This window comes from Protopterus annectens, chromosome 16.part0 (assembly GCF_019279795.1).
Source record: "Protopterus annectens isolate FY-2018-M chromosome 16.part0, PAN1.0, whole genome shotgun sequence".
Taxonomy (NCBI): domain Eukaryota; kingdom Metazoa; phylum Chordata; order Ceratodontiformes; family Protopteridae; genus Protopterus; species Protopterus annectens.
Genome location: NC_056750.1, coordinates 360,497,301 through 360,524,542, shown reverse-complemented (window position 1 = coordinate 360,524,542; position 27,242 = coordinate 360,497,301). Strand labels below are relative to the sequence as shown.

At 40.0% G+C, this 27,242-nt stretch overlaps 1 protein-coding gene across 1 annotated transcript in view; it reads left to right on the top strand.

Annotated features, from left to right (window-relative positions):
• VAV2 (vav guanine nucleotide exchange factor 2) overlaps nt 1-27,242 on the top strand; it is a 3,316,635-nt gene that overhangs the window by 2,067,705 nt on the left and 1,221,688 nt on the right. The window contains exon 7 of the mRNA XM_044058536.1: nt 10,381-10,479. Coding sequence (XP_043914471.1) covers nt 10,381-10,479 — 99 coding nt within the window. The remainder of the gene's footprint in view (nt 1-10,380; nt 10,480-27,242) is intronic.

Below are 27,242 nucleotides of genomic sequence, written 5' to 3'. Positions count from 1 at the left end.
GACAAAGCCTGGAGACCAATACTGGACCTGTCTATACTAAACATGTTTCTGGAGGTTCCAAAATTCAAGATGCTGACTCTGCAGCAGCTACTGCCTATGCTGGGCAAGAAGGCTTGGCTCGTAACTTTGGACTTAAAAGAGGCATACCTGCATGTCCCATTCAGACAATCTTGCAGAAGATACCTCAGATTCATAGCTGTCGCAATGCACTACCAATTTTCTGCACTGCCCTTTGGCTTATCTACTGCACCCAGGGTCTTCACAAAATGCGTGGCACCAGTAATTGCATTTTGCAGACAAAGAGGAATTCAAATATATCCCTAGTTGGACAACTGCCTTATTCAAGCAGAGAACAAAGACATTCTTCTACAGCATCTGGCGTTTGTAAAAAGATTACTAATTTGCCTAGGGTACACAGTAAACAAAAAGAAATCAAAACTAGTACCCTCTCAAGAGATAATATTCCTGGGTGCAAGCTTAAATACAACTGCCCAGATGGCTTATCTCATGCCAGACAAACAAAGACAACTGACTTCTTACTTCACAAAGTTGGCAACAAAGACCCAGTTATCTGCAAGGAAAATCCTGTAGGCCTTGGGCTTCATGGCATCCTGCATTCTACTAATTCCGTATGCCAGACTGCATATGAGGAAACTACAATGGTATCTAAAAAGTGTTTGGACTCAGCATTGCCACAGCCTGGGGACAGTAATTACTCTTATTCCCTGCCTGCAACAGGAGTTTTGATGGTGGGCACAGGCCTGTCACCACAACAAGGGTCTGCCATTCACTTTACCCACAGCCAGACAGACACTGACAACGGATGCATCAGACTATGCCTGGGGGGCACATATGGCAGGAAAATGTATTCAGGGCACATGGCCTGCAAGCCAGATGCATCTTCATATCAATCAAAAAGAGATGCTAGCTGTTCAGAATGCCCTGACAGCTTTCAAGGACCTACTTCATCCAGGACAGCTACTGATAAAGACAGACAATACTATGGTCATGTGGTACATAAACAAGCAGGGAGGCACACATTCCTATGCCCTCTGCAGACAAGCAATGACTTTGTGGGACACAGCATTAATTCACCAAGTTCACCTGCAATCACAATTCCTGACAGGAAAAACAAATACTCTGACAGACGAACTAAGCAGAAACCTCATGGATCCCCACGAGTGGAAACTGGATCCACAAGTCTTCAGCATGATAACAAGGAAATGGGGATGCCCAGACATAGATCTATTCGCCTCCCCTCACAACTGCCAATTACAGAGATTTTGCACAAGGATTTTTCACAAACAAGCATGGAGAGTGGATGCCCTATCCTTCAGCTGGAAAAACCTAATGGTATACGCCTTTCCTCCACTGCCTCTCCTTCCCAAGGTACTCCTAAAGGTCAGACAAGAGAAGCCAAAAATGATACTGATTGCACCAGACTGGCCACGCCAGCACTGGTACCCAATCCTAAAGAGCTTGTCTCAAGGCCCAGCATGGATATTGCCTCAGACTTCTCACTTGCTGACCCAACAAAACAGTCAGATCCTGCACAGTAAACTCAGGACCTTAAATCTGGCAGCATGGCAGATAATGTAGCCATTCAGAACACTCCTCTTTCAAAAGCTGTTATGGATGTTATCTTGGAGGCCAGGAGGCCCAGTACCAGAAAATCTTATGCAGAAAAATGGAAGAGATTCTGTGCTTGGAACCAGGAACAAGGCATTGACACATATATACCAAATATTCTTCAGATTTTACAATACCTAACTGAGATGCTGGACAAAGTCCTTTCCTTTTCTTCAGTTAAGATTCATGCCTCTGCCATTTCAGCCCATTACAATACGGAACCTCCTATCTTTTATCATCCTCTAATAAAGCAGTACCTCAGAGGGGCCAAAAATATAAGACCTCCAAGGAGAGCACCAATACCTGCATGGGACCTCAATTATGTCTTGGAAAAACTCACACTGCCTCCCTTTGTTCCAGCCTCAACAGCTGATATAAAATTCTTATCCTGGAAAGCAGCTCTGCTACTAGCAATAACCTCTGCAAGATGAGTCTCGGAGTTACAAGCACTCATGGCTGTGGAACCCTTTATCATATTTCATCCAGACAGGGTTTCTCTGAGGACAAATCCAACATTTATGCCTAAGGTATTGTCCAGTGTGGCCCTCAACCAAACCATTCACTTGCCTACCTTTTATCCAAACCGACAGAACAAGAGTGAGAAAATTCTGCACTCTTTGGACATACACAGGCAGCTACACTTTTACTTGGACAGAACTAAAGCTTTCAGAAAGACTGAGCAACTTTTAGTGTCATATGCTGCAGGGTCACAAGGAAAGGCTATCTCAAAACAGACTATTTCTAAATGGATAGATCATTGCATCCATTTCTGCTATTCTCAGCATGGCAAATCAGTGCCTAAGGGCATTAGGCCTCATTCTACCAGAGCAACAGCCACTTCAGCAGCCTTCCTCAGAGGAGTGCCAACCAAAGATATCTTAGAGGCTGCAACTTGGAGTTCAGTGCACACTTTTACAAGGCACTACCACTTACCACTTTACTCTAAATCCAGAGCAGGCTTTGCCACTGCAGGGCTGCAGGGCCTCATAGCCTCTCATAACCCTATTTAGTTCAGCCACCCATACTCAGCTTTGGGATTCAACCCAAGACTAATGACTGCAACAGTGAAACACGATGAACATAGTACAGTTGTGTACCTACCATAAATGTAGATGTTCGAGTGTATTCACTGTTGCAGTCCGGGTTACCCTCCCACCGTCCCCCTTTCTTTTGCTGGGGTTCATCTGTACTTCTCTATTCTATACAACCTATGTGGTGTATTTGCTTGCAGATGAAGGAAATGTTTCTGTACTGCATGTATGTTTATTGGCATATTATATTTAGCCTACCTTTTTGGGGGCACCTGACATCTGGGGCAAGAAAAACTGAAGAAAATGGCGTCGGCTGCATCTTTTATACCCCTGGCGCACTGACGTCAAGGAAGAGGCAACAGCAACCGATGCTGGACCAGGACTTTGGAATTCAGGCCGACTGCGGGTAGCCTGCCAGTAGGATAACCCAAGAGTAATGACTACAACAGTGAATACACTCGAACATCTACATTTATGGTAGGTGCACAACTGTACTATTTAATGCACTCTACAGAATAAGTGGGTAAACATATTTTGCAATGTGGTTTTGATGCTTTAGAAGCATCTTGCAGGGCTGCTGTCACTGGGTCTGTAATTAGAAGGCATGCTTGGCCTAAGGAACATAACTTGCCAGATCATGTAAAAGCTAAATTACTGGATGCTCCCTTAAACCAAGACTGCCTTTTTGGCAACAAAGCAGAAGAAGTCCTCAAAAGGATGGAGGAAAAAGCTAAATCTATGCAAACTGTTAAAGATTTCCTATAAGTGCAGCCTCCCAGATTCAGTAGGCATTGGCCTTCAAAGAACTGGTCCTTTCCAGTCCCTTCTAGGCCTTCTCAGTCCAAACCCAGGAACAGCAGACCACCTAGGCTACAGTCTCAGGCTACGCACAGACCTAAACAGTGGGGGGCTACCACTTCCAAAGCAGGGAGTAGTAAGCCACTCCCCTATAGAAAAATGGCACAATGTCTTAACCTTAACCTTAACCATTCCAAGCCCTGCTCAACTACCTGCTCCCGTAGGAGGAAAGCTCGCCCTGCATGCAAAAAAAACTGGGAACTCATTACCCAGGACAAATGGGTTTTGAACATAGCTTCCCAAGGATACAGATTCCACTTCCACACACTACCAACCCCAAATGGTTGGCCAGACCTACCCCCAAATCAATGGGCAGAGGCCCAACAGCAGGTTTTCTCACTTTTCAATATCAGGGTTATTCAACCTGTCCCAGCAGAACAAAGGGGACAAGGGTTTTATTCAAGACTTTTTCTGGTACCCAGAAAAGACAACTCCTGGCATCCTGTCCTGGACCTTTCTATTCTGAACACCTTTCTGGTAGTTCCAAAATTCAAAATGCTAACCCTGCAACAGCTTCTTCCCATGCTAGCCAAGGATGCCTGGCTGGCAACCCTAGACTTAAAGGAAGCTTACCTCCACGCCCCCAATAAGGGAATCTTGCAGGAAATACCTACACTTCAGGGCAGGATCCATACTTTGTCAGTTCTCTGCACTTCACTTTGGCTTATCTACTGCACCCAGGGTATTCACAAAGTCTCTAGCTCCAGCCATTGCATTTTGCAGGCCGAGAAATATTCAAATATACCCATACTTGGATGACTGTCTTATTCAGGCAGAAAGCCAGGACTTACTATTACAACACCTGGCATTCGTAAAGAAACTTCTAACCTCTCTAGGGTACACCATCAACTAAAAGAAATCTCACCTAGTACCCTGCCTACAGATTGTATTCCTGGGAGCAAGCTTGAACACAACTTCCCAGATGGCATTCCTCACTCCAGAGAAACAAGTTTATTTGACAACCTACTTCAAACTATTGGCCACAAAACCCCAGCTATCTGCAAGGGAAATACTGCAAGTCCTGCGGTTCATGGCCTCTTGCATTTTACTAATTCCATATGTAAGACTGCATATGAGGAAACTCCAATGGTATCTAAAAAGCCTATGGTGGCAACATTCTCAGGACCTGGAAACAATGATTTCTATCATTCCATGTATGAAGACAGAGTTCCTTTGGTGGGCAGAGGCCTGCTACCACAACAAGGGACTCCCTTTCACTCTACCCCCTGCCACCCAAACCCTAACAACAGATGCATCAGACTATGCATGGGGGGCTCACGTGGCAGGGCACTGCATTCAGGGCAGATGGAACCCGAGACAGATGCACCTGCATATCAATCAAAAAAGAAATGTTAGCTGTACAGAATGCTCTGACAGCCTTCAAAGATCGTATTCTTCCAGGACAACTATTGGTAAAGACAGACAACACCAGTTATGTGGTACATAAACAAGCAGGGGGGAACCCACTCGTACCCTTTCTGCAGACTAGCCATGGCTCTGTGGAACACAGCCTTGAGCTACTAAGTGCACCTGCAAGCTCAATTACTGCCAGGCAAACTAAATTCACTGTCAGACAACCTAAGCAGAAATCTCATGGACCCACATGAATGGAAACTAGAACCCAAAATATTCAACCTCTTGAGGAACAAATGGGGGACTCCAGAGGTAGACCTGTTTGCCTCCCCTCAAAACTACCAATTGCACAAATTCTGTACATGAACTCCCCTCAGCCAAGCTTGGAAAGTGGATGCCCTGTCCTTCACCTGGGAAAGCCTCTCAGTTTATGCCTTTCCCCCTCTGCTTCTCCTCTCGAAGGTTCTACTAAAGATCAAACAGGACAAGCGAAGGACAATACTGATTGCACCAGACTGGCCACGCCAGCACTGGTACCCCCTCTTGTGCAGTATGACACTGCTACAACATTGGCACCTGTCTCTGACCCCTTCCCTGCTGTCCCAGAAGGTGGGCCAGATTCTGCACCCTCAGCTTCAAACCCTGAACCTTGCAGCCTGGCTAATTCCTTGAGCTCTCCCCTAGCATCCCTCAGTAAGCAGGTACTGGATGTCATTCTGGAGGCAAGGAGGCCTAGTACTAGAAAATCCTATGCTGAAAAGTGGAAAAGTTACTTTTCCTGGAGCCTAGCTCAGGGGATGGGCACAGTGGTGCCCAGCTTACCTCATATTCTACAGTACTTAACAGAAATGCTTCACAAGGGTCTATCCTTCTCGTCAATTAAAATTCATGCCTCTGCCATTTCAGCACATTATAATACTCAGCCACCCCTCTTCTCTCACCCCTTGCTAAAGCAATTCTTTAGAGGGGCCAAAAATTTAAGACCCCGCAGGAGAGCTCCCACTCCAGCCTGGGACCTTAACTTTGTATTGGAAAAACTCACTCTTCCCTCTTTGAACCAGCAAGATAATCCAAGCGTTGAAAGTACACCATAAAACAAGCAAAAAGGCGAACGCTGACACCACACTATGTAGCTTGAGAAACTGAAAACAATGAAGCAAACTCGTGCAAACCAGCAGGACAAAGTAAAACCGCTTTTAATAACAGTTGAGCGCTTTCACCTGTTACAATACAGGCTTCCTCAGAACAAAAAAACATTCTGAATTGCAGCCCTTAAGTAGATGTTTTGGCTCCAAAAATTTTAAAGCAACATACTCCACTAAAACTTTCTGCATAAACAATAAACAAAAACATTCCAAAATGAATAGGTGACAGAAATAAATAATTATATTATAAATACATATGTATCCTATAAAATGTAATACACACATTCCTCTGAAATTCATATTTGTTAAAAACATATGTTTCTATAAAAGCACTGACTCAACTTATTTATAAACACTTTGACACTAGCGTATTTTGTATAGCAGAGGTTTAATAGACAGTGATTCATTCAAACCTGGGGGTGAGGCAGCATCAGTAAAAATTTGCTACCACATTTCTCTATAAGGCAGCCAACTCTTATAGTCTCCCCCCCTAGGGTCTATTTGAATAAGGTCAATAATACTAAAAGTGAATTTATGTTCAGAACCCTCTTGTTTAATGTGCTTATATAGGGCATTCTTCTCATCTCTCTTTCTAATAGAGTAAAAATGACCGCATATTCTTTTGTTCAGCTGTCTCTCGGTCTTCCCCATGTAGAAAGCAGGACAAGCTGAACATAGTGCGATATATATGACAAGTTTAGTAGTACAATACCCTGCCTTGAATCTAATAGAAGTGTTGGTAGTGTTACCTAACCTAGTGCCTTGACTGTTGTTAATAGCAAAGCACTAGTTGCATCTACCACACTTCTGTGTAGATCTAGAAGTGATAGAAGTCAGAAACATCGTATTTTCTAACAACCTTTTCAAGTTCATACCCATTTTATTTACAAAGTGGGGTTTATCCCCTAAAATGTTGGATATAGAAGCATCCGCCGTAATAGTAAACCAACTTTTGTTAACCAATTGCCTCATCTTATAACTACAAGGACCATATTCGATTACACAAGCTTTATTTAAATTACTACGACCAACTCTAGCAAGGGTAACAACATTATTACCTTGAGAATTTATTCCTAACAAAGGTGTGTACCTAGAACCCCAGCCTTGAATAACCTGCTTACTTACATTTTGCATCATACCAAGGTCATAACCTCTATCACTGAACATAGCCGTAATATACCCAACTTCAGCTATCATATCTATGTAGTCTGAAGTCATTCTAACTGCTCTAATCAACTGTCCCTTGTAGATGTTCCTTAAAAGACTTTTTGGATGATTACTAGAATATTCAAGATAATTGTTAGAAAAAGTGTGTTTCCTGTATATTCTAGATTTAAACCCACAATTAGCCGGGGAGACGAGGGTGTCAAGGTATGCCAGACCATCATGACTGAATGCGTGTGTAAATTTCAAATAAGAACTACTGGTGTTAATATATTCTATAAATTCAGTCAATGTCTCAGTGTCACCATCCCATAATATATATATATATATCGTCAAGGTAACGAGTATAATATTTGATGTGAAGATAGATGTCACTGGTGAACACTACAGACTCCTCCCAGTCGAGCATGACCATATTAGCAAAAATGGGGGTACACGCAGCACCCATAGCTACACCCTTAGTTTGTTTAAAAATCTCTCCTTCAAAAAAGATAAAGTTGTTGTCCAATACCATACTCATCATTCTGTAATCAACCATATCTTATCCCAATCCAACCCTGCATATTTAGTAATACTACGATTAAATGCTTCTAACCCCTCACTTTTGGGGATGCAGGAGAAAAGGTCTATGACATCAAACTAAGATAAAATGTAAGTAAGCAGGTTATTCAAGGCTGGGGTTCTAGGTACACACCTTTGTTAGGAATAAATTCTCAAGGTAATAATGTTGTTACCCTTGCTAGAGTTGGTTGTAGTGATTTAAATAAAGCTTGTGTAATCGAATATGGTCCTTGTAGTTATAAGATGAGGCAATTGGTTAACAAAAGTTGGTTTATTATTACGACGGATGCTTCTATATCCAACATTTTAGGGGATAAACCCCACTTTGTAAATAAAATGGGTATGAACTTGAAAAGGTTGTTAGAAAATACAATGTTTCTGACTTCTAACACTTCTAGATCTACACAGAAGTGTGGTAGATGCAACTGGTGCTTTGCTATTAACAACAGTCAAGGCACTAGGTTAGGTAACACTACCAACACTTCTATTAGATTCAAGGCAGGGTATTGTACTACTAAACTTGTCATATATATCGCACTATGTTCAGCTTGTCCTGCTTTCTACATTGGGAAGACTCAGAGACAGCTGAACAAAAGAATATGCGGTCATTTTTACTCTATTAGAAAGAGAGATGAGAAGAATGCCCTATATAAGCACATTAAACAAGAGGGTTCTGAACATAAATTCACTTTTAGTATTATTGACCTTATTCAAATAGACCCTGGGGGGGAGACTATAAGAGTTGGCTGCCTTATAGAGAAATGTGGTAGCAAATTTTTACTGATGCTGCCTCACCCCCAGGTTTGAATGAATCACTGTCTATTAAACCTCTGCTATACAAAATATGCTAGTGTCAAAGTGTTTATAAATAAGTTGAGTCAGTGCTTTTATAGAAACATATGTTTTTAACAAATATGAATTTCAGAGGAATGTGTGTATTACATTTTATAGGATACATATGTATTTATAATATAATTGTTTATTTCTGTCACCTATTCATTTTGGAATGTTTTTGTTTGTTGTTTATGCAGAAAGTTTTAGTGGAGTATGTTGCTTTAAAAATTTTGGAGCCAAAACATCTATTTAAGGGCTGCAATTCAGAATGTTTTTTTTGTTTTGAGGAAGCCTGTATTGTAACAGGTGAAAGCGCTCAACTGTTATTAAAAGTGGTTTTACTTTGTCCTGCTGGTTTGCACGAGTTTGCTTCATTGTTTTCAGTTTCTCAAGCTACACAGTGTGGTGTCAGCGTTCCCTCTTTGAACCAGATGCTACAGCAGAGTTGAAATTTCTTTCTTGGAAAACAGGCTTCCTTCTAGCCATTACTTCAGCTAGAAGAGTGTCTGAATTACAGGCCCTCATGGCACTGGAACCCTTCATTATCTTCCATGTGGACAGGGTTTCCCTCAGGACTAATCCTTAATTTATGCCCAAGGTGGTGTCTTCTGTGGCCCTAAATCAGTCCATTCATGTGCCTACTTTTTTCCTAATTCACAAAACACAGGGAAACGAATACTGCACTCTCTGGATGTGCACAGACTACTTATATTCTATTTGGACAGGACTAAGCCTATCAGAAAATCTGAACAGCTGCTAGTTAGCTTTGCTGCAGGGGCAGAGGGGAAGGCTATTTCAAAGCAAACCATTTCCAAATGGATAGCCCATTGCATTAATTTCTGCTACAAGCACCATTGGAAAACCTACCCCATAGGGCATAAGATCACATTCCACCAGGGCTGCATCTACCTCTGTGGCATTTCTGAGAGGGGTCTCTACCAGGGACATCCTAGAAGCTGCTACCTGGAGCTCTGTACATACCTTCACCAAGCATTACCACTTGCCTATCTTTTCTAAATTCACAGCTGGATTTGCCACTGCAGTCTTGCAGGGATTAATAGCTGGCCCTAATGCTCTTTAACTTCCTCCTCCCTTCCTTAGCTTTGGGAATCAATCCAAATGTGATGACTGCAACAGTGAAACACGAAGAACATAGAACAGTTGTGTACACTTACCATAAATTTAGATGTTCGATTGTATTCACTGTTGCAGTCGTGGTTACCCTCCCTCCAGCCCCTTGATTTCTCTTGGCTCTACCTTTCCTTCTTGTTTGGCATATATTATGTCATGTGTATTTGCTTTTTCTGGGGGTGTACCATACCATATAATTTCTTCCTATTGTGGGGGCACCTGACATCTGAGGCAAGAAAAACTAATGTAATGGCATCTGCTGCATGTTTTATACCCCTGATGACCTGACGTCAAGGAAGAAGCGACAGCATCCGATGCAGAAATCCCAAGACTCTGGTATTCAGGCCGGCTGAGGGCTACCTGCAGGCAGATAACCCAAATGTGATGACTGCAACAGTGAATACACTTGAATATCTACATTTATGGTAAGTGTATACAACTGTACTTTTTGAAGAACTGTATTAAAGTTATGAAAGGATTTATTACCTCAGAATCTTTAATGTATTTCTTTTAACCTTTTTTTCCTTGTTCTTTACCAAAATGTGATTCTGTCTGTCTTCTTTTTAAAACTTTTATATAAACACATTCATCATGTATGTAAAAATGTTCTGACATATAAAATAGAAGTGCCTACTTTGTGAGAAATGTGTAGTAATTATAATTGTGGTACACAGAAACTAGGAATGACAGAAGATGACAAAAGAAATTGCTGTCAGCTGGAAATTCAAGAAACTGAATCAAAGTACTACAAAACATTAGATGACATCGAAAAGGTATGGCTGATCTTTATTTAGTATTAATAATGTGGATTTGTTTTGTCACCTTTCTTCATAAATAAATCTAATTGAAAAGATTTATACTTGGTTATTTACTACAACAAGATGCGACAGAGAATGGTTTGGTTGTGTTTTGTGCATTATATGATTTTACATAGAAAGACTTATGAAGTGAGTCTTAACCCATTGGATCTCCTTCTTTTCTTGTTCAACAACCATGAAAATTAGTCTCCATGTTCTCAAATGCCATGGCCAGCACTTAAGATTTCCTGTATTTTGAGATAAAAAAAGTTTTTGCTACCAAAGTTACCAGTTCCAGTACATTTTCTGAATCTGGTGTTTGCTTTTATAATGGATGTAAGTACTTTTATGTGGTAATGGAAACGTTTTGGGCTAAGCTAGCTAAACCTATGAAATGCCATCTTCAAGTTCAATGCTATCTTTAATCTGTTATACCTCAGACATTTACAGTACATTTACACTTCCTAGTACTATAAACAGCTCTACACCCAGCTACGCAACTTTGCTATGCAAGCTGTATGCCATCACAAAAGTCACCTTATGAAATCATACCAAACCTTATTAGTAAAGTCGCTCAAAAACTTCTGGAAAGAGATCAGCTGTTTTAGAGGAAGAAAGAATCTTCCCTCCATGAATTCATCTCAACTTTCGTCCTCTGACTTCATTTCTCATTTCATCAACTTTCCCAGCCCTTTCTCTAGCCAGTTCTAAACTGCATCTAACATTCCTATCTCCCCTCCATGCATTCCTTCATTCTGCTTCAGAACTATCACTTCTAAAGGCATTCATCCTCTGCTTGAACAGATTAAAATTGATAGCCCTCCTTCCCGGTGGAGACAACCTTCAGCTATGGTTTATCACTGTACCGACAGCATCATAATCTCATTGACATGGGTCTGTATTAATTCATTGAAGGTTCACTTCAGCGAACCATTTTTCATCGAACTCTGATGACTGAACATTAATTTCAGCGAATGTTCATATCTGTGAAAAATTTATGTAGGGAAAGGAAGCAGTTGACCAGCAGCACAAATCTGCCCTTTTCCCCACTGTAGTGTGATCTCTGAGTTGGTATATATAGTTTAGGTTGCAGCCCCCCACACTGGGAGGTGTGGTGGGTGAAGCCACTTTGGTGGGTTTTACATATTGTGGTGTCTGTTCCAGTATTGTTTTGGCCAAATACTTAGTGTCCCTGTTTAAATTTTTTTTCGATGAACATTCAATGGTTAGGGTTCGATGGAGAAAGGCTCACTGAAGTGAACCTTTGATTAATTAATATAGACCCTAGTGAAACACATTTACAACCTATGTATTACACTTAACATTATGCCTAATATCTGGAAAAATGCCATTGTAAAACCTCTCCTTAAGAAACCTAGTCCTTCTGACTTTCATCCTATTTCTTTTCTTTTCTTCCTACCCCAAGAAAGATTCATGAAAAAATACTTTATTTACAACTCATTCAGTAGATCAACCAATGCCGCATTCTCTTTCTTAAAAGCAGCACAGCTTTTGAACTTGTCACAGTGCATCCACATTTATTTGGTCATTCAGTGACAGCATTCTTCATTGAATGGACAAAGGCCGAGTTACTGGAGGCAATTTTATTGACCTCACCAGGGCCTTTGATCTTGTTGGTCATTCATTTCCCTTAGACCATCTCAATAAAATAAACATTAGTGATCACACACTACTCTTGTTCGAACACTCTCTCTCTAACTGCCACTTCTCAGTGAATTTCAATTTATCAACTTCTACATCAGTCCAGCTGCAGAAAGGTGTCCCACCCAAGGATGTATTCTGACACATCTCCTTATTTCTATCTACATTAGCAAACTTCATTTTGGTTTACCCTGTCTTCCTCTCCTGTTTTTTGCTGTTGGCACAATCTAACCACTCTTGGCTCTTCTCTTGAACTCAAACCTCAGCCTGATTTTCATGCCCTTATTTAATGGGTCATCGATAAACAATTACTGCTAAACTCCTCTAATGCAAAATATATATATTTTTGGCACCAGGCAAAAAGCTTGCTTCTATCTGTAGGTCTGTAAAAATCCTTGAGCATCTTAACATTGTTAAAAATGTCATTTCATTCAAATACCTAAGATTTTGTTGGACCCATTCCTAAATTTCCAACTCTAACTAAACAGCACACACACGCACACAAGTCATCTCTCTCCTGTCCTGGACTAATAGGATCTCCCCCTTTCTGTCCAGACCATGTAGAAATCCCATAGAAAATGTCTTCCACTACTTGCTGTAGCCATTTATCTACCATTCAGTCCATTTCAAATGCCATTTACAGAGTCCGTACTCTGTCACCAAGAAATGAACATCACTGTAACACCATTGAAAAAGCTACTTGCCTACCTGTGAAATAACTTGCTGACTTTCTACTTTTCTCTTATCTTCTTAAACTTAAGAATAAAATGTCCCCCACACTAGCCTCCACACTATTCAAAGAAGCACCAACATACCTTAGAAGCTTTAACCACTCATGTCCTCTGCACAAACATCCACAAACTAGACTTCACTGCACAGACCATTTTTTCTCAGTCCTTTGTCCCAAACTGTGAAAATCTCTACATTTTTTTTATTAAAAATCACAGTTCTTACCTATTTTCTGATCAGAATAAAAAGCACATTTTAGGTCTCCAGGGAAATGTAAATGCAATCTCTCTAGTCATAAAACAACAAAAAATCAAGTTAGCTGCTTTAAACTTCACAAAGACCAATTTATTGTAAGCACTTTCATCGAGGCAAATGCCCCAACTTCATCAGACAACTCAACAGCCATAAAAACCTCCATTTTATATTCACATTCAACATTAATTAAACAGTTAAATCCTTGATTGGGAAATGGGAAATTCACCCCGGGGAGCACTTCTTTGGCTCTGCTCGACAGGGGCACAGGAGAATAATTTTCTTGGGTGGCGAAAGCCGATAGCCTAGTACCTACCTATGAACCATTAGTTAAAACTACTTCATATTTAAAGTGCCCTTGCTTCCTGACTTATAATTTATTGCAATGCCTTAGAAGCTATGGCAACAGTATAAAAAACTTGTTTTTACATGTTATTAAAACCCCCTAATAAATATTTTAAAAGCATAAAATACTTACTATTACAAAAACTTTTTGTTTGTATTTATATTCAATCTAAATATCGAAAATTCAGAAAAATTAGACAAAATGATAGGCACCTCTAAAGGACCATAACTATCTTTCATTATATAAATACCATATAAATCCATAATAAATAATTAAATATCTAAAAAATGTATGTAAAAATGTAAGTTAGGTACGATAAACAGTTTGTGTATAAATATAACCTATACTAATCTAATAAACTTAATAGCAAAAGTATTAGATTAAAAACATATTCTTTAATCTAACATTTTATCTAGAAAATGCTTTTAACTTCAATATACATTTTATAGAAGCATATTCATTCAGCCAAGGGGGTGTATGTGCTGATGTCTGAATTTGCCACATAAGTTCACATTCCTCTAATCTTAATTCCCATGGTCCCCCTCTTAGATTAGGTTCAACTTTCTGAACTATTGTAAAGGCAAACTTATGTGTTGGATTCTCGGCTATGTGCTTAGCCAGGGCGTGTGCCAGAATTCCCTTTTGAATATTATATTGGTGCTCATAAATTATTTGCTTCAGCTTTCTTTCTGTTTTGCCTATATAAAATGATGGGCAAAATTCACATAATGCCACATATACTACTCCCTGGGTATCACAAGTATACTTTCCTCTTATTACATATTGTCTATCTCTAATGGTATACTGCTTTCCTAATTTTATGTACTTGCACTGCTGACAGTGTCCACATTTACCCATACCATTTCTAAATGTATGCTCGTGGCTCTGTCTTTCTAAAAGGCTTTTCAAATTTGGGCCTCCTTTATATGTGAAATGTGGTCATGACTCCAGCACTTTATTAATTCTGTTATCTTCTAGGATTATAGTCCAGTTCTTCAGTATGATGTCCTTAATGTAACTAACGTCTAGGGAATATGTAATCAATAGACTAGCTGTTACATTGCTAACTGTTCTTGGTTGAGTACCCATGTGTTCTGTTTCAACAGGATTTTGTATATCATCACCCCTATAGTTAGCTTGGTAGCCATTTTGTACTATGGGTCTAAAATGGCCGGAAGTTCTTTTAAAGTTAACTTCATCTATAATGTGTGTAAGCAAAGGTTCTGGGTACCCCCTTTTAAGAAACATGTCTTTCAAATTTGCACATGCCAATATGTAATCACTATCTGCAGAAACCATTCTGGCTGACCTTACTATTTGGCCCTTTACAGCAGCTTTCTTTTGAAAATATGGGTGACAGCTTGTAAAGTGCAGAAAGGCATTTGAATAGGTGGGCTTTCTATAAATGGTTGTTCTATACCTATTATTACTTTTATCCTTAGTTATCCGAATATCTAGAAAACTGATAGAATCCATTTCCACCTGGTATGTGAATTCTAAGAAATTGGTAAACTCGGTTATTTTTGTAATAAATTCATCTACCATGCTTGTTTGGCCCTTCCACACAAAAAACACGTCATCTTGGTACCTTGTGTACCATGCTACATTATCCTTGTAGATGTTATTACTAAAAAGGAAATGCTTTTCCCAAAATGCCATTACGTAATTGGAAAAACTGCCGTCACAAGGTGAGCCCATGGCCACCCCTGTTTTCTGCAAATAAAGGTCTCCATTAAAGTACATGAAATTATTTGATAACACTAGTTCTAGTAGTGTTTCAATCACATAGATGTCCAAATTTCTAGCTCCTTTTAAATGTAGGAACTCCCTAACCCATTGCATTCCAAGCGTTTATGGAATTACGGTATAGAGGTCCTTTATATCCACAGTTAAGAAGGTAAACTCAGTATTATATTCTAAATTATTAATGCCTTCTAAAAACCCCCATGAATCAGAACAAATTTGTGTTTCAGTTCTTAGATAGGGCTTCAATTTGTTATCTGTGTATTTTGCACATGCGTATGTAATCAACTCCCTCCCATCTACTATGGGCCTGAGAGGTGGATCATTTAAATTTTTATGTATCTTAGGAGACCCAAATAGAGTTGGTATAACTGGTGCTGGCATATTCAAATATTTTAGGATGTCAATAGTAATACATGATTCCAAAAACAGATAATTTAAAACATTGTGAATTCTTTTATATGCCCCATTAAGTTCATTTAAGCTGACATGTTCATAAGTTTCACTTCTTAAATGTTCAAGCATTTTATTAATATTCATATCTTGATTCATAAACACCAACCCTCCTCCCTTGTCCAGTTTCATAGCCCTAATGTGACACAATATTAACAACTGCAAAAAATCAATTTCTTCTTGTGTAAAATTTCTTTGTGTTTTATGTTTATACAGTGATATACTATTTTTGCTGTCAAACATAGCCCTTAAATCCATTTCACAAACACGTTCAGAGAAAGCAAGAGACTCATGGAGGGGTGGGTTAAATAAACTTGAAATCCTAAAACTACTATTCATTAAAGAATTGGGCCACATCAAAGCTGTTAGATTTAATTTCCTTACAAACAGTTTAAGGTCCACAATAGTCATTGTAAGATCAGCTTTTCTATCAGGGACAAAGGTAAGCCCCTTAGCAAAAGTATCCACCATATTTACATCAATGTCCAGAACAGAGTAATTAAATATTTTAAAATCTTGCAAAGAACTCACATGTATCTTCAAACTTTGTTCTTCCCTTGTCATCTTTTGCGATAATTCTGGCGTCTCCGTTGCGTTCCCCGGTTCCTGTTGTTGCTCCTCCACTGGCCTTGTTGGTTCTGCTGGCGTCCCCGAAAATCCTGATTATTTCTGTTGTTACCATCATTCCCTTGGTCATTACCTTGCGTACTTGCTCGTTGCTGGTTGCCATCTCTTATTCTTTCACTTCAGCGCAAAGTTGTTGTTTGTGGTTGGTCATTTAAATCACCTTGTGTCACTTCAAGCTCTACCCCATTAGCTCCATTGTCCAATATGTGTTGTCATTCCCCCTCGGTCAAACTACTGATTGGTTTATTCGCATCAGGGGGGGGGGTAAGCTATTCCTTTGGAATATTCATTGATGTCATGGAAAATGTTCTTCTTTTTTATCTCTATTGCTTTATTTATACTAGAAACAATGCTAGTATAAATACGAGCATAGTCATATTTATAGCGTACAAACTCTGGGTTAGTAGTAATATTATGCTCTAAAAATTCGAGTTTGGTTTTTAGTGCATCAATTTGAACTGTATATTGTTTAATTAACAGCTCTAAAAATTCAAATCCATGGCGATCAAAAAGCTGAATCAAGTCACAGTGAGCAGGAGATTTATTTATAAGGCCAACTGGATAACGCCATTGGCACAACCCTTTAGGGACAATACACTTGGTGATATATTCACGGAAGTATGATACTTCCAGTTGCAATTTCTGACACCTGAACAATTTAGTGTCAAATTCTGTAAGTTGAGTTAATATAGGCAACTCCATAGAGCTGCTAACATTACCATTAGAACTTGTAATCGTAAAAAAATAGGTATTTTTTAAATATTCCCCCATAGCAGGCACTGTGTTAGGAGCATTATTAGTCCATTTGTTCATTTAAACTAGGAGTCAGGTCATTGTGCACATTAGCCCCATTAGAAGGTACCATACCTGACTCCATAGCAATTTGTGTACTATTTCCAGGTGAAGAACGGCTCAGCCCAGGATTCAAAGAGCCACTAGAAACATTTGCATATGTTAAACCTTAAAGCAAACCAACTTGGCAAGTCAGGACCCGAAATCCAGCAGCAGTGATAATCTACTAAGTTGTATTAAATAGCGGTAGCCAAATGTTTCTGTGCTTTGCTTCCAAACACCCCCTACTACTCCAATTCAACAATCGAAATAAGGATTATTTCGATTGTTGAATTGGAGTAGTAGGGGGTGTTTGGAAGCAAAGCACAGAAACATTTGGCTACCGCTATTTAATACAACTTAGTGGATTATCACTGCTGCTGGATTTCGGGTCCTGACTTGCCGGGTTGGTTTGCTTTTTGGTTTTCAATTGTACTTTTTGATTTGTGGATATGTTAAACCTTGTCAGCTTGCTCTCAGATTTTCAGATGTCCTAGAGGAAGTTTGGAATCTTCCATAATTCCTTTTCTCAATGTTCTTAGATAGCACATCCACTCGTTTAAGCAGTTGCTGTACTAAAATAGTAAGGTTCCCCACGGCATTCTCTTCAGAGGTACTGTTGATTGAAATAGTATCATGTTGAGAAAATAAAGATTGTGAAGTACTTTCAGCCTCGCTTGTCATTACGAACAACTACAAGCTGTGCACTTTACTAACTTGGTAAAAAACAACAAAAAAGCAAGTTAGCTGCTTTAAACTTCAGAAAGACCAATTTATTGTAAGCGCTTTCGTCGAGGCAAATGCCCCAACTTCATCAGACAACACAACAGCCATAAAAGCCTCCATTTTATACTCACATTCAACATAATTAAACAATTAAACAGTTAAATCCTTGATTGTGCCATTAGTTAAAACTACTACATATTTAAAGTGCCCTTGCTTCCTGACTTAAAATTTATTACAATGCCTTAGAAGCTATGGCAACAGTATAAAAAACTTGTTTTTACATGTTATTAAAAACCCCTAATAAATATATAAAATCATAAAATACTTACTATTACAAAAACTTTTTGTTTGTATTTATATTCAATCTAAATATCGAAAATTCAGAAAAATCAGACAAAATGATAGGCACCTCTAAACGACCCTAACTATCTTTCATTATATAAATACCATGTAAATCCATGACTTGCATAAATAATTAAATATCTAAAAAACGTATGTAAAAAATGTAAGTTAGATACGATAAACAATTTGTGTATAAATATAACCTATACTAATCTAATAAACTTAATAGCGAAAGTATTAGATTAAAAACATATTCTTTAAGCTAACATTTTATCTAGAAAATGCTTTTAACTTTAATATACATTTTATAGAAGCATATTCATTCAGCCAAGGGGGTGTATGTGCTGATGTCTGAATTTGCCACATAAGTTCACATTCCTCTAATCAATTCCCATGGTCCCCCTCTTAGATTAGGTTCAACTTTCTGAACTATTGTAAAGGCAAACTTATGTGTTGGATTCTCGGCTATGTGCTTAGCCAGGGCATGTGTCAGAATTCCCTTTTGAATATTATATTGGTGCTCATAAATTATTTGCTTCAGCTTTCTTTCTGTTTTGCCTATATAAAATGATGGGCAAAATTCACATAATGCCACATATACTACTCCCTGGGTATCACAAGTATACTTTCCTCTTATTACATATTGTCTATCTCTAATGGTATACTGCTTTCCTAATTTTATGTACTTGCACTGCTGACAGTGTCCACATTTACCCATACCATTTCTAAGTGTATGCTCGTGGCTCTGTCTTTCTAAAAGGCTTTTCAAATTTGGGCCTCCTCTATATGTGAAATGTGGTCATGACTCCAGCACTTTATTAATTCTGTTATCTTCTAGGATTATAGTCCAATTCTTCAGTATGATGTACTTAATGTAACTAACGTCTCTCTAGTCATATAATTTAACCTCTTCATACCCATCTTCCCTCTGCATAACTTTCTCTAACTGATTTTTAATTGTGATTTTTTTAGCATTACACCTTTGATTTCTGTATAATGCATGTATATATTGTATTTTTTCAGTCACTGTGTATAAAATGGATCTTTTTCCTTGATACCCTCAAGCCAACTATGATATTCATTTTGTATACCATATATGTATATGTTGCATTTTGTCATTTACCCTGTGTATAATGTATATAATGTCACATTACTACTGTGTTTACCCCAGGCAGTGACTGAAATATGTCCAATGGATCAGTGCTCTACCCGATTAGCAAATTCAAAATAAAATAAAACATTCTCAACTCTCATCAGTACCAGTTTTATATAATTTTGCTGTTTGTAACCACTGCTGGACAAAGCTTGTAGTCTTTTTTTTTTTTTGCTTACAGAGATTGTAAGGCAATAACACAGAAAACACCATTATTCAAAGGAAAACCAACCTAGGTTCACCTGGCATAAGGCAGGTAGTCAAGGATTAGAAGCAAAAATAGTAGGCTTGGCCAAAAACAACTTGGCCAGACTTGCGTATGAATGTTGGCCTCTCACTGGGTAGTCCTTTATTACTGTGAGGTTTACAATAAGGTTTGCATCTTCAATCACTTGACCAATGACTGACAAGATGATAGTGGAGAATGTCTTCTGTGGTCCTAGCTGTTGAGCTGCTCTTTGGTCTCCATTCTTGAGAATGAATTTTGATAGATATTATGAATGTTAATGTGTCGTGTAGTTCATCCATGACATTGCATGTAGTGCCGAATGAAGTCTCAAGATATGACTCCCAATAATAAGCATTCTATCTGTTCTTGGTGCTGTATGCTTTGCACCTAAGGCTGCCTCTCTCCAAGTAGCATAACTATGCTTATTGGCTAGATGGTATTTAGATAGATTTAGAGATGTTTTCTGATTAATGCTAGTTTATTGAACTGGCAGTCTGTGAAAGAACAGATTTTGAGTTGGCAGTTTAACATCAATGTCCTTTCTTAGATTACTGTAACAGTATTCCAAATCTGACAGAGAATTTCCCTTTCTTTGAGATTTTGCATCCTTGTTGTCAATGTGTTTATGATCAGGTTTAGGAAGGTTGGGATAGGTCAGACCTACAATACCCAGTGCCATTTTTTTTCTGAAATCAGAACTTGTAGTTGAATGTATTTTCATAGAATGTGCTTTGCTGAATTTCAGTTTTGAGAATTGAATTTCTTAGTTCAGCTGACACCCGCTAGATCTGAGGATTCCATCTACACATAAAAACACCTTCCAGGTTGAGCTGAAGTCACCTGATTATATTCCAGTTATTCTGTGAGAACCCCTTTTCATTATGCCGGAGGTGACTAAGCTCTTTATTGGAAATATTTTGCTGCAAGTAGCTAAAAAAAATACTGGGTTGTTTTCTTCTGGCACTGGCTGGAAGTGGGCTTTAAGATGCAGTTTTTCCAAATGGGGAAGATTTTAGGCATGCATTGAAACAGCATGTGTCTCCATAATGCAACAGTATCTTTTATTTGTCTTCTGGGGTTTACCTTCATATCGCCGATCACATATGATCGACTGGCCACATCGTCTAACTGTTTCCGCGAATCCAGAACCGCAAAACTTTTAAAAAGTTGAATAAATCTCAAATTTCAACATTTCCGGCCGCTCCACACCTCCAAACCAGTGCTACCATGGGTCAAAAAGGGGGCGAAATTTTGCCATTTGGATATATGGAATTTGATGTTCAGGATGTTCACACTTTGGTATTCCCAGAAGCGGGGTCGACCATAGTGAGATCGGCATTATGAAGGTAAACCATCCTCTGGCTGTCAGAAAACTCTGATGGAGGTGTGGATCATAATCCACATGACAGGTACTATAGCAGTAATAGATGCCTCCTCTTCTGAGTCTTTGATCTGTGTTAAAATGAGATCTGCAAGGTCCCTTTCCTAGGGACTGACATGATTTTTGTTCCTCATTTTTCTGTGTTAACTCCTCTGAGGCCTTCTTATTTGAGGAACATGCCAAGATGATGAGGAATACCATGGACGTTCTTGGGTATCTTTGTCCATCTCTGAAGTTATGCTTACTTGTGACTTGGGTAGATGGAATCCTTGGTTATTCCTTCTCTAAATCGTCTTGAGACATGACATTCATGCATCCCAGAAACACCCTAATTCCATTCCTCTGTTCCAAAAATAAATAAATAAATGCATACATACATAAAATTTAAGGCAGAATCTGTTTATATCTTGATTTCTCCAACCATTTGGGGAAAAAAGGAGGTCACTTCATTTTTCATTCTCACAGTATAAACATAAGAGGTTTCAACATCTGAATGTTTGCTTTTAACAAGGAACTGTTTGCCATTGATAGGTTTGGTGAAATAACCTATGTGGTGTCTTTCTTGAAACCATGGTGTTTAAATTGCTTTCCATGTAAGGCGCCATTTTAGACTTAGTTCATGCCCCAGACACTAGGATTTTCCTGACAGGACAGTTGTTGTGACAGTTTACTCACAGTCTTCAGATAGCTTTCATACAACCCGGTATAATTCTGATGATTTCACTGCTTATATCCAAGTTGCTGCAGCAAGGATATACATGCTCATTAGTTGTATGACTTTACTTTTTTTTTTTTTTTTTTTTTTTTATATGAAGATCTGAGAAAAGTCACTTGAATGTTTCCTTGGTCACGATACTTAACATCTAACACAGAGCCTTGAGCATTTCATTAAGTGACTCTTAACTTTGGATGAGCATAACACTATCACTGTGATTTCAGAGTAACTGTAGATCATGTGCAAGAAGTGACCACAGTATTTCATGTGCAGTAGCATGTAAGGTCAGGTTACCCTTCCACTATTAGAGTCAGATAAAAAAAATTGCTAAAGCAATCAGCTTTGTACCTCAGCTAAGCCAACAGTCCCAACTCTGCAGGAATTCCTCCCCTAGCCTTGGATGGCATTGTAGAAACCAGGTGTTACAGCTTCAGGCAGTCTGGGAAAATGAATATATCACTTGGACTGTGATCACAAAACAGTACCTTTGTCAAATAATAGTGATTTTTTTGAAAGTCCTAAATGTTGTAAAAAAAGTGGTTGCTGTGTTCCTCATATCCCTCCTGCATGCGTACATATCTCAACTCCGAGATTGCTGTATCTTGGTAGAAAGACAAATCTTTGTAATACCAGAGTCTCAGTCTTTGAAAGTAAAATACTGAAATTATATTCTAGTGATTATACATTAGAGTATTGAGCACTATTTTATTGCATCGAGTCTGGCACCCTTGAAGAACATGGCTATAGACAAGTGAGTACTGGACATCTTAAGCTTAGGTATTTTGTGAAGCTTGTGGAATCACCCTGGCCAGTCCTCATGTTACTGTTCAGCTACTGTCCCCAAAGCTTGGTGAGTGATCCCCCTCACAGAAGGGTGAAGGATTTGGTTTCTAGACATAGCTGATGTTCATTGTGTTTCACTGTTGCAGTCATTACAATTGGGTTATCCTGCTGGCAGGCTACCCGCAGTCGGCCTGAGTTCCAAAGTCTAGGTCCGGCGTCAGTTGCTGGTGCCTCCTCCCTGATGTCAGTGCGCCAGGGGTATAAAAGATGCAGCCGATGCCATTTTCTTCAGTCCTTCTTGCCGCGCGGTGCCTGAAGCAAAAGCAGTTCACAAGTGCCTGTCGGCCGACTCCTGAGATTTTCAAATTCGAATTTCAGATCCGAAGTCTTCATTAAAGCTAAGTACCCCATTGGGGAAACTTTTTTCTTGCTCCAGACCGATGTCAGAAAAAGTTAATAATTGTATTTCTTGTGGGAAGCAAATACCTCATAAGGATTTTCATTCTTACTGTATTCTTTGCCTAGGGCCTGACCACAATGTTGCTAGTTGTCGGTTTTGTGCTAGATTTAACCAGCGCACTATTAAGCGTCGGTACAATTTTGCATTTCATTACTTTGGCAGAAGATTTAATTATATATTGCCGTCAGAACAGCTGACTACCGGAGTTATAAAAAGCGCAAAGAAAAAGAAAAGGACAGGCATCCGAGGTCCAAAACCGACGTTGAGGCTTCCGCTAGGCCTGTCGCAGGTTTGCAGGTTCTCAGTGAGGTGCTTTCGCAGCCCCTGACGCCTGCTACCTCAGAGCCACAGGCTGCTTCCGACTCCCACGTGGAGCTGACTAGGCTGCTGGAAACTCAAGGTATTAGACACTCGGAAACTATTCCCTCAGATGGATCTGGAGCCGCTGAGCAGGCATCGGCTTCTGAGGGTGTTTTCAGGCCTACGCAGTTATATGTGAAACCAACTTCAGCTTCAAAGGCAAAGACCAAAGCATCTCTAAAGACAAAAAAACAAGTACAGCCTCCTCCTGGACAGGCCTCCATGCCTAAAAACCAGATGCGTAAAATGGCCGAAGACCTAATTACTTTGATCAGGGGTTCTCATCCACCTCCTGATAAGAGGCCTAGGCAAGAGATAGAATATGAATCTTCAGATCAGGTTTCCATTTCCTCTGATTCCTCTTCTGAACAGGAATATTCTCTTCCTCCCTATGAGGATTCTAATGCTGAATAATCTACTATCCCTTCAGCCTCTCCTCTTGAGGATTATTCTTTTGGGGAGACCCTGCATACTATGAGAGAGCATTTCCACTGGGAGAGCCAAGATTACTCAGAATCCAAGAAAAGGCTCAGAGACTTCCTTTTATTACCTCAGCACAGGCCCCTTGCTATTCCTCCTGTTTTAGACATTGTAGATGATCTATTTTCAGAGTCTGGTTTGTCTCCTGATTCTTTACCACCAGCTCCTGTTAAGCCAGACAGATACTACAGGGTTCCTGATTCACATACATTTCTTTATAAAAACCCTGCTGTTGACCCAGAAACTATCTCTCAGGGGTCCCAAAGGGGTCAAGGCTTCCACTGCAAAAAACCCTATCCCCTCTGATAGGGATTCAAGGGCCCTGGACAGATGGGGGAAAAAGATTTATACTTCTGCTACCTTGGCTGTAAGAACTTTAAATTGTCAGTTTCATATGCTTAAATATCAGCAATATCTTATGTCACTGCTTAAACAGAAAATGTTGACAAATTCAGAATGTGCAGAAAACAAAGAAATGCAGGATTTATTGCATGCAGCTGAACAAGTGGGAAAGCATACTCTGCAATGTTGTTTTGATTCTCTAGAGGCCTCCTGCAGGGCCGCTGTTACGGGTTCTGTCATTAGGAGGCATGCTTGGTTAAAAGAACAGAATCTGCCCGATCATGTTAAAGCAAAACTATTAGATGCTCCATTACAGCATGATACCTTGTTTGGTGTTAAAGCAGAAGAGGTGTTGAAGAAAATGGAGGACAAAGCTAAATCTATGCAAACAGTCAAGAATTTCTTACAGGTACAGCCTCCCAGATTTAGCAGGAACTGGCCTACAAAGAATTGGTCCTTTCCAGTGTCAGACAGGCCACAAAGAGGCAGATCACAGCCCCAAAGGCTCATACAGGCCTAAACAATGGGTTGCTTCTACCTCCAAAAGCGGAGAGGAAAAATCACAGCCATACAGGAAACAGTCTCAATGACTTTCCCCTGCCAGCACCAAACACTTTTCTTCTGACAGCTCCTTTGGGGGGAAAACTAGCACGTTTTTCACAAAATTGGCACATTATCATCCAGGACAAATGGGTCTTAAATATCGTATCACAAAGCTACACGTTCCACTTTCACACCCTGCCAAGGGCAAACGGTATGCCAGACCTGCCACACAATCAATGGGCAGAGGCACAAAAACAAGTTTCATCCCTTATGGACATGAGGGCCATTCAGCAAGTACCACAGCAAGAGCAGGGACTAGGATTTTACTCAAGGATATTCTTGGTGCCCAGAAAGGACAACACCTGGAGACCAATACTGGACCTGTCTATCCTAAACACATTTCTGGATATTCCAAAATTCAAAATGTTAACTCTGCAGCAGCTTCTGCCCATGCTGGGCAAGAAGGCTTGGCTTGTGACTTTAGACCTAAAAGAGGCGTACCTGCATGTCCCAATCAGACAATCATGCAGAAGATACCTCAGATTTATAGCTGGCTCAATGCACTACCAATTCTCTGCACTGCCCTTTGGCTTATCTACTGTGCCCAGGGTCTTCACAAAATGCCTGGCAACAGTAATTGCATTTTGCAGACAAAGAGGAATACAAATATATCCTTACTTGGACGACTGCCTTATTCAAGCAGAGAACAAGGACATTCTACTACAGCATCTGGCGTTTGTAAAAACATTACTAACAGGTCTAGGGTACACAGTAAATGAAAAGAAATCAAAACTCGTACCCTCTCAAGAGATAATATTCCCGGGTGCAAGCTTAAATACAACTGCCCAGATGGCTTGTCTCATGCCAGACAAACACAGACAACTGACTACTTATTTCAAAATGTTGGCAACAAAGACCCAGTTATCTGCAAGAAAAATTCTGCAGGCTTTGGGCTTCATGGCATCCTGCATTCTGCTAATTCCATATGCAAGACTGCATATGAGGAAACTTCAATGGTATCTAAAAAGTGTTTGGACTCAACATTGCCACAGCCTGGAAACAATAATTATCCTCATTCCCTGCCTGCAACAGGAGTTTCAATGGTGGGCCAAGGCCTGCACCACAACACAGGACAGCCATTCACCTTACCCACAGCCAGGCAGACATTGACAACAGATGCATCAGATTATGCCTGGGGGGCCCATATGGCAGGAAGATGTATTCAGGGCACATAGTCCGCAAGTCAAATGCATCTACATATCAATCAAAAAGAGATGCTAGCAGTTCAAAATGCCCTGACAGCCTTCAAGGATCTACTTCATCCAGGACAAGTACTCATAGACGGACAATACTACAGTCATGTTGTACATAAACAAGCAGGGGGGCACACATTCCTACCCCCTCTGCAGACTAGCCATGAACTTGTGGGACACAGCATTGACTTACCAAGTACATCTGCAAGCACAATTGCTGCCAGGAAGGATAAATACTCTGGCAGACGAACTGAGCAGAAACCTAATGGATCCCCACGAGTGGAAATTGGTTCCATAAGTTTTCAGCATGATAACAAGGAACTCTGGATGCCCGGACATAGACCTGTTTGCCTCCCCTCACAACTGCCAACTACAGAGATTCTGCACAAGGACTCATCACAAACAAGCATGGAAGGTGGATGCTCTATCTTTCAGGTGGAAAAACCTAACAGTATATGCCTTTCCTCCTCTGCCTCTCCTCCCCAAGGTACTCCGCAAGGTCAGACAAGAGAAGCCAAAAATGATACTGATTGCCCCAGACTGGCCCCGCCAGCACTAGTACCCAATCCTAAAGAGCTTGTCTCAATGCCCAGCTTGGACATTACCTCAAATTCCTCACTTATTGACCCAACAAGACAGATACTGCGCAGCCAACTCAGGACCTTAAACCTGGCAGCATGGCGGATAATGTAGCCATTCAAGACACACCTCTCTCTAAAGCAGTGATGGATGTTATTTTGGAGGCCATGAGGCCTAGCACCAGAAAATCTTGTGCAGAAAAATGGAAGAGTTTCTGTGCTTGGAACCAGGCACAAGGTATTGACACGATTGTCCCAAATACTCCTCAGATTTTGAAATACGTAACTGAGATGCTGGATAAAGGCCTTTCCTTTTCATCAATTAAAATTCATGCCTCTGCCATTTCAGCTCATTACAATACAGAACCACCTATTTTTTCTCATCCGTTACTAAGGCAGTACCTCAGATGGACCAAAAACATAAGACCTCTAAGGAGAGCACCAATACCTGATTGGGACCTCAACTATGTCTTGGAAAAACTCACACTACCTCTGTTTGAGCCAGCCTCTGCAGCTGATATAAATTTCTTATCCTGGAAAACAGCTCTGCTCCCAGCAATAACCTCCGCTAGACAAGTCTCGGAGTTACAGGCACTCATGGCTGTGGAACATTTTATCATTTTCCATCCTGACAGGGTTTCTCTGAGGACAAACCCTATATTTATGCCTAAGGTAGTGTCCAGTGTGGCCCTTAACCAAACAATTCATTTGCCTACCTTTTATCCAAACCCACAGAATAAGGGTGAGAGAC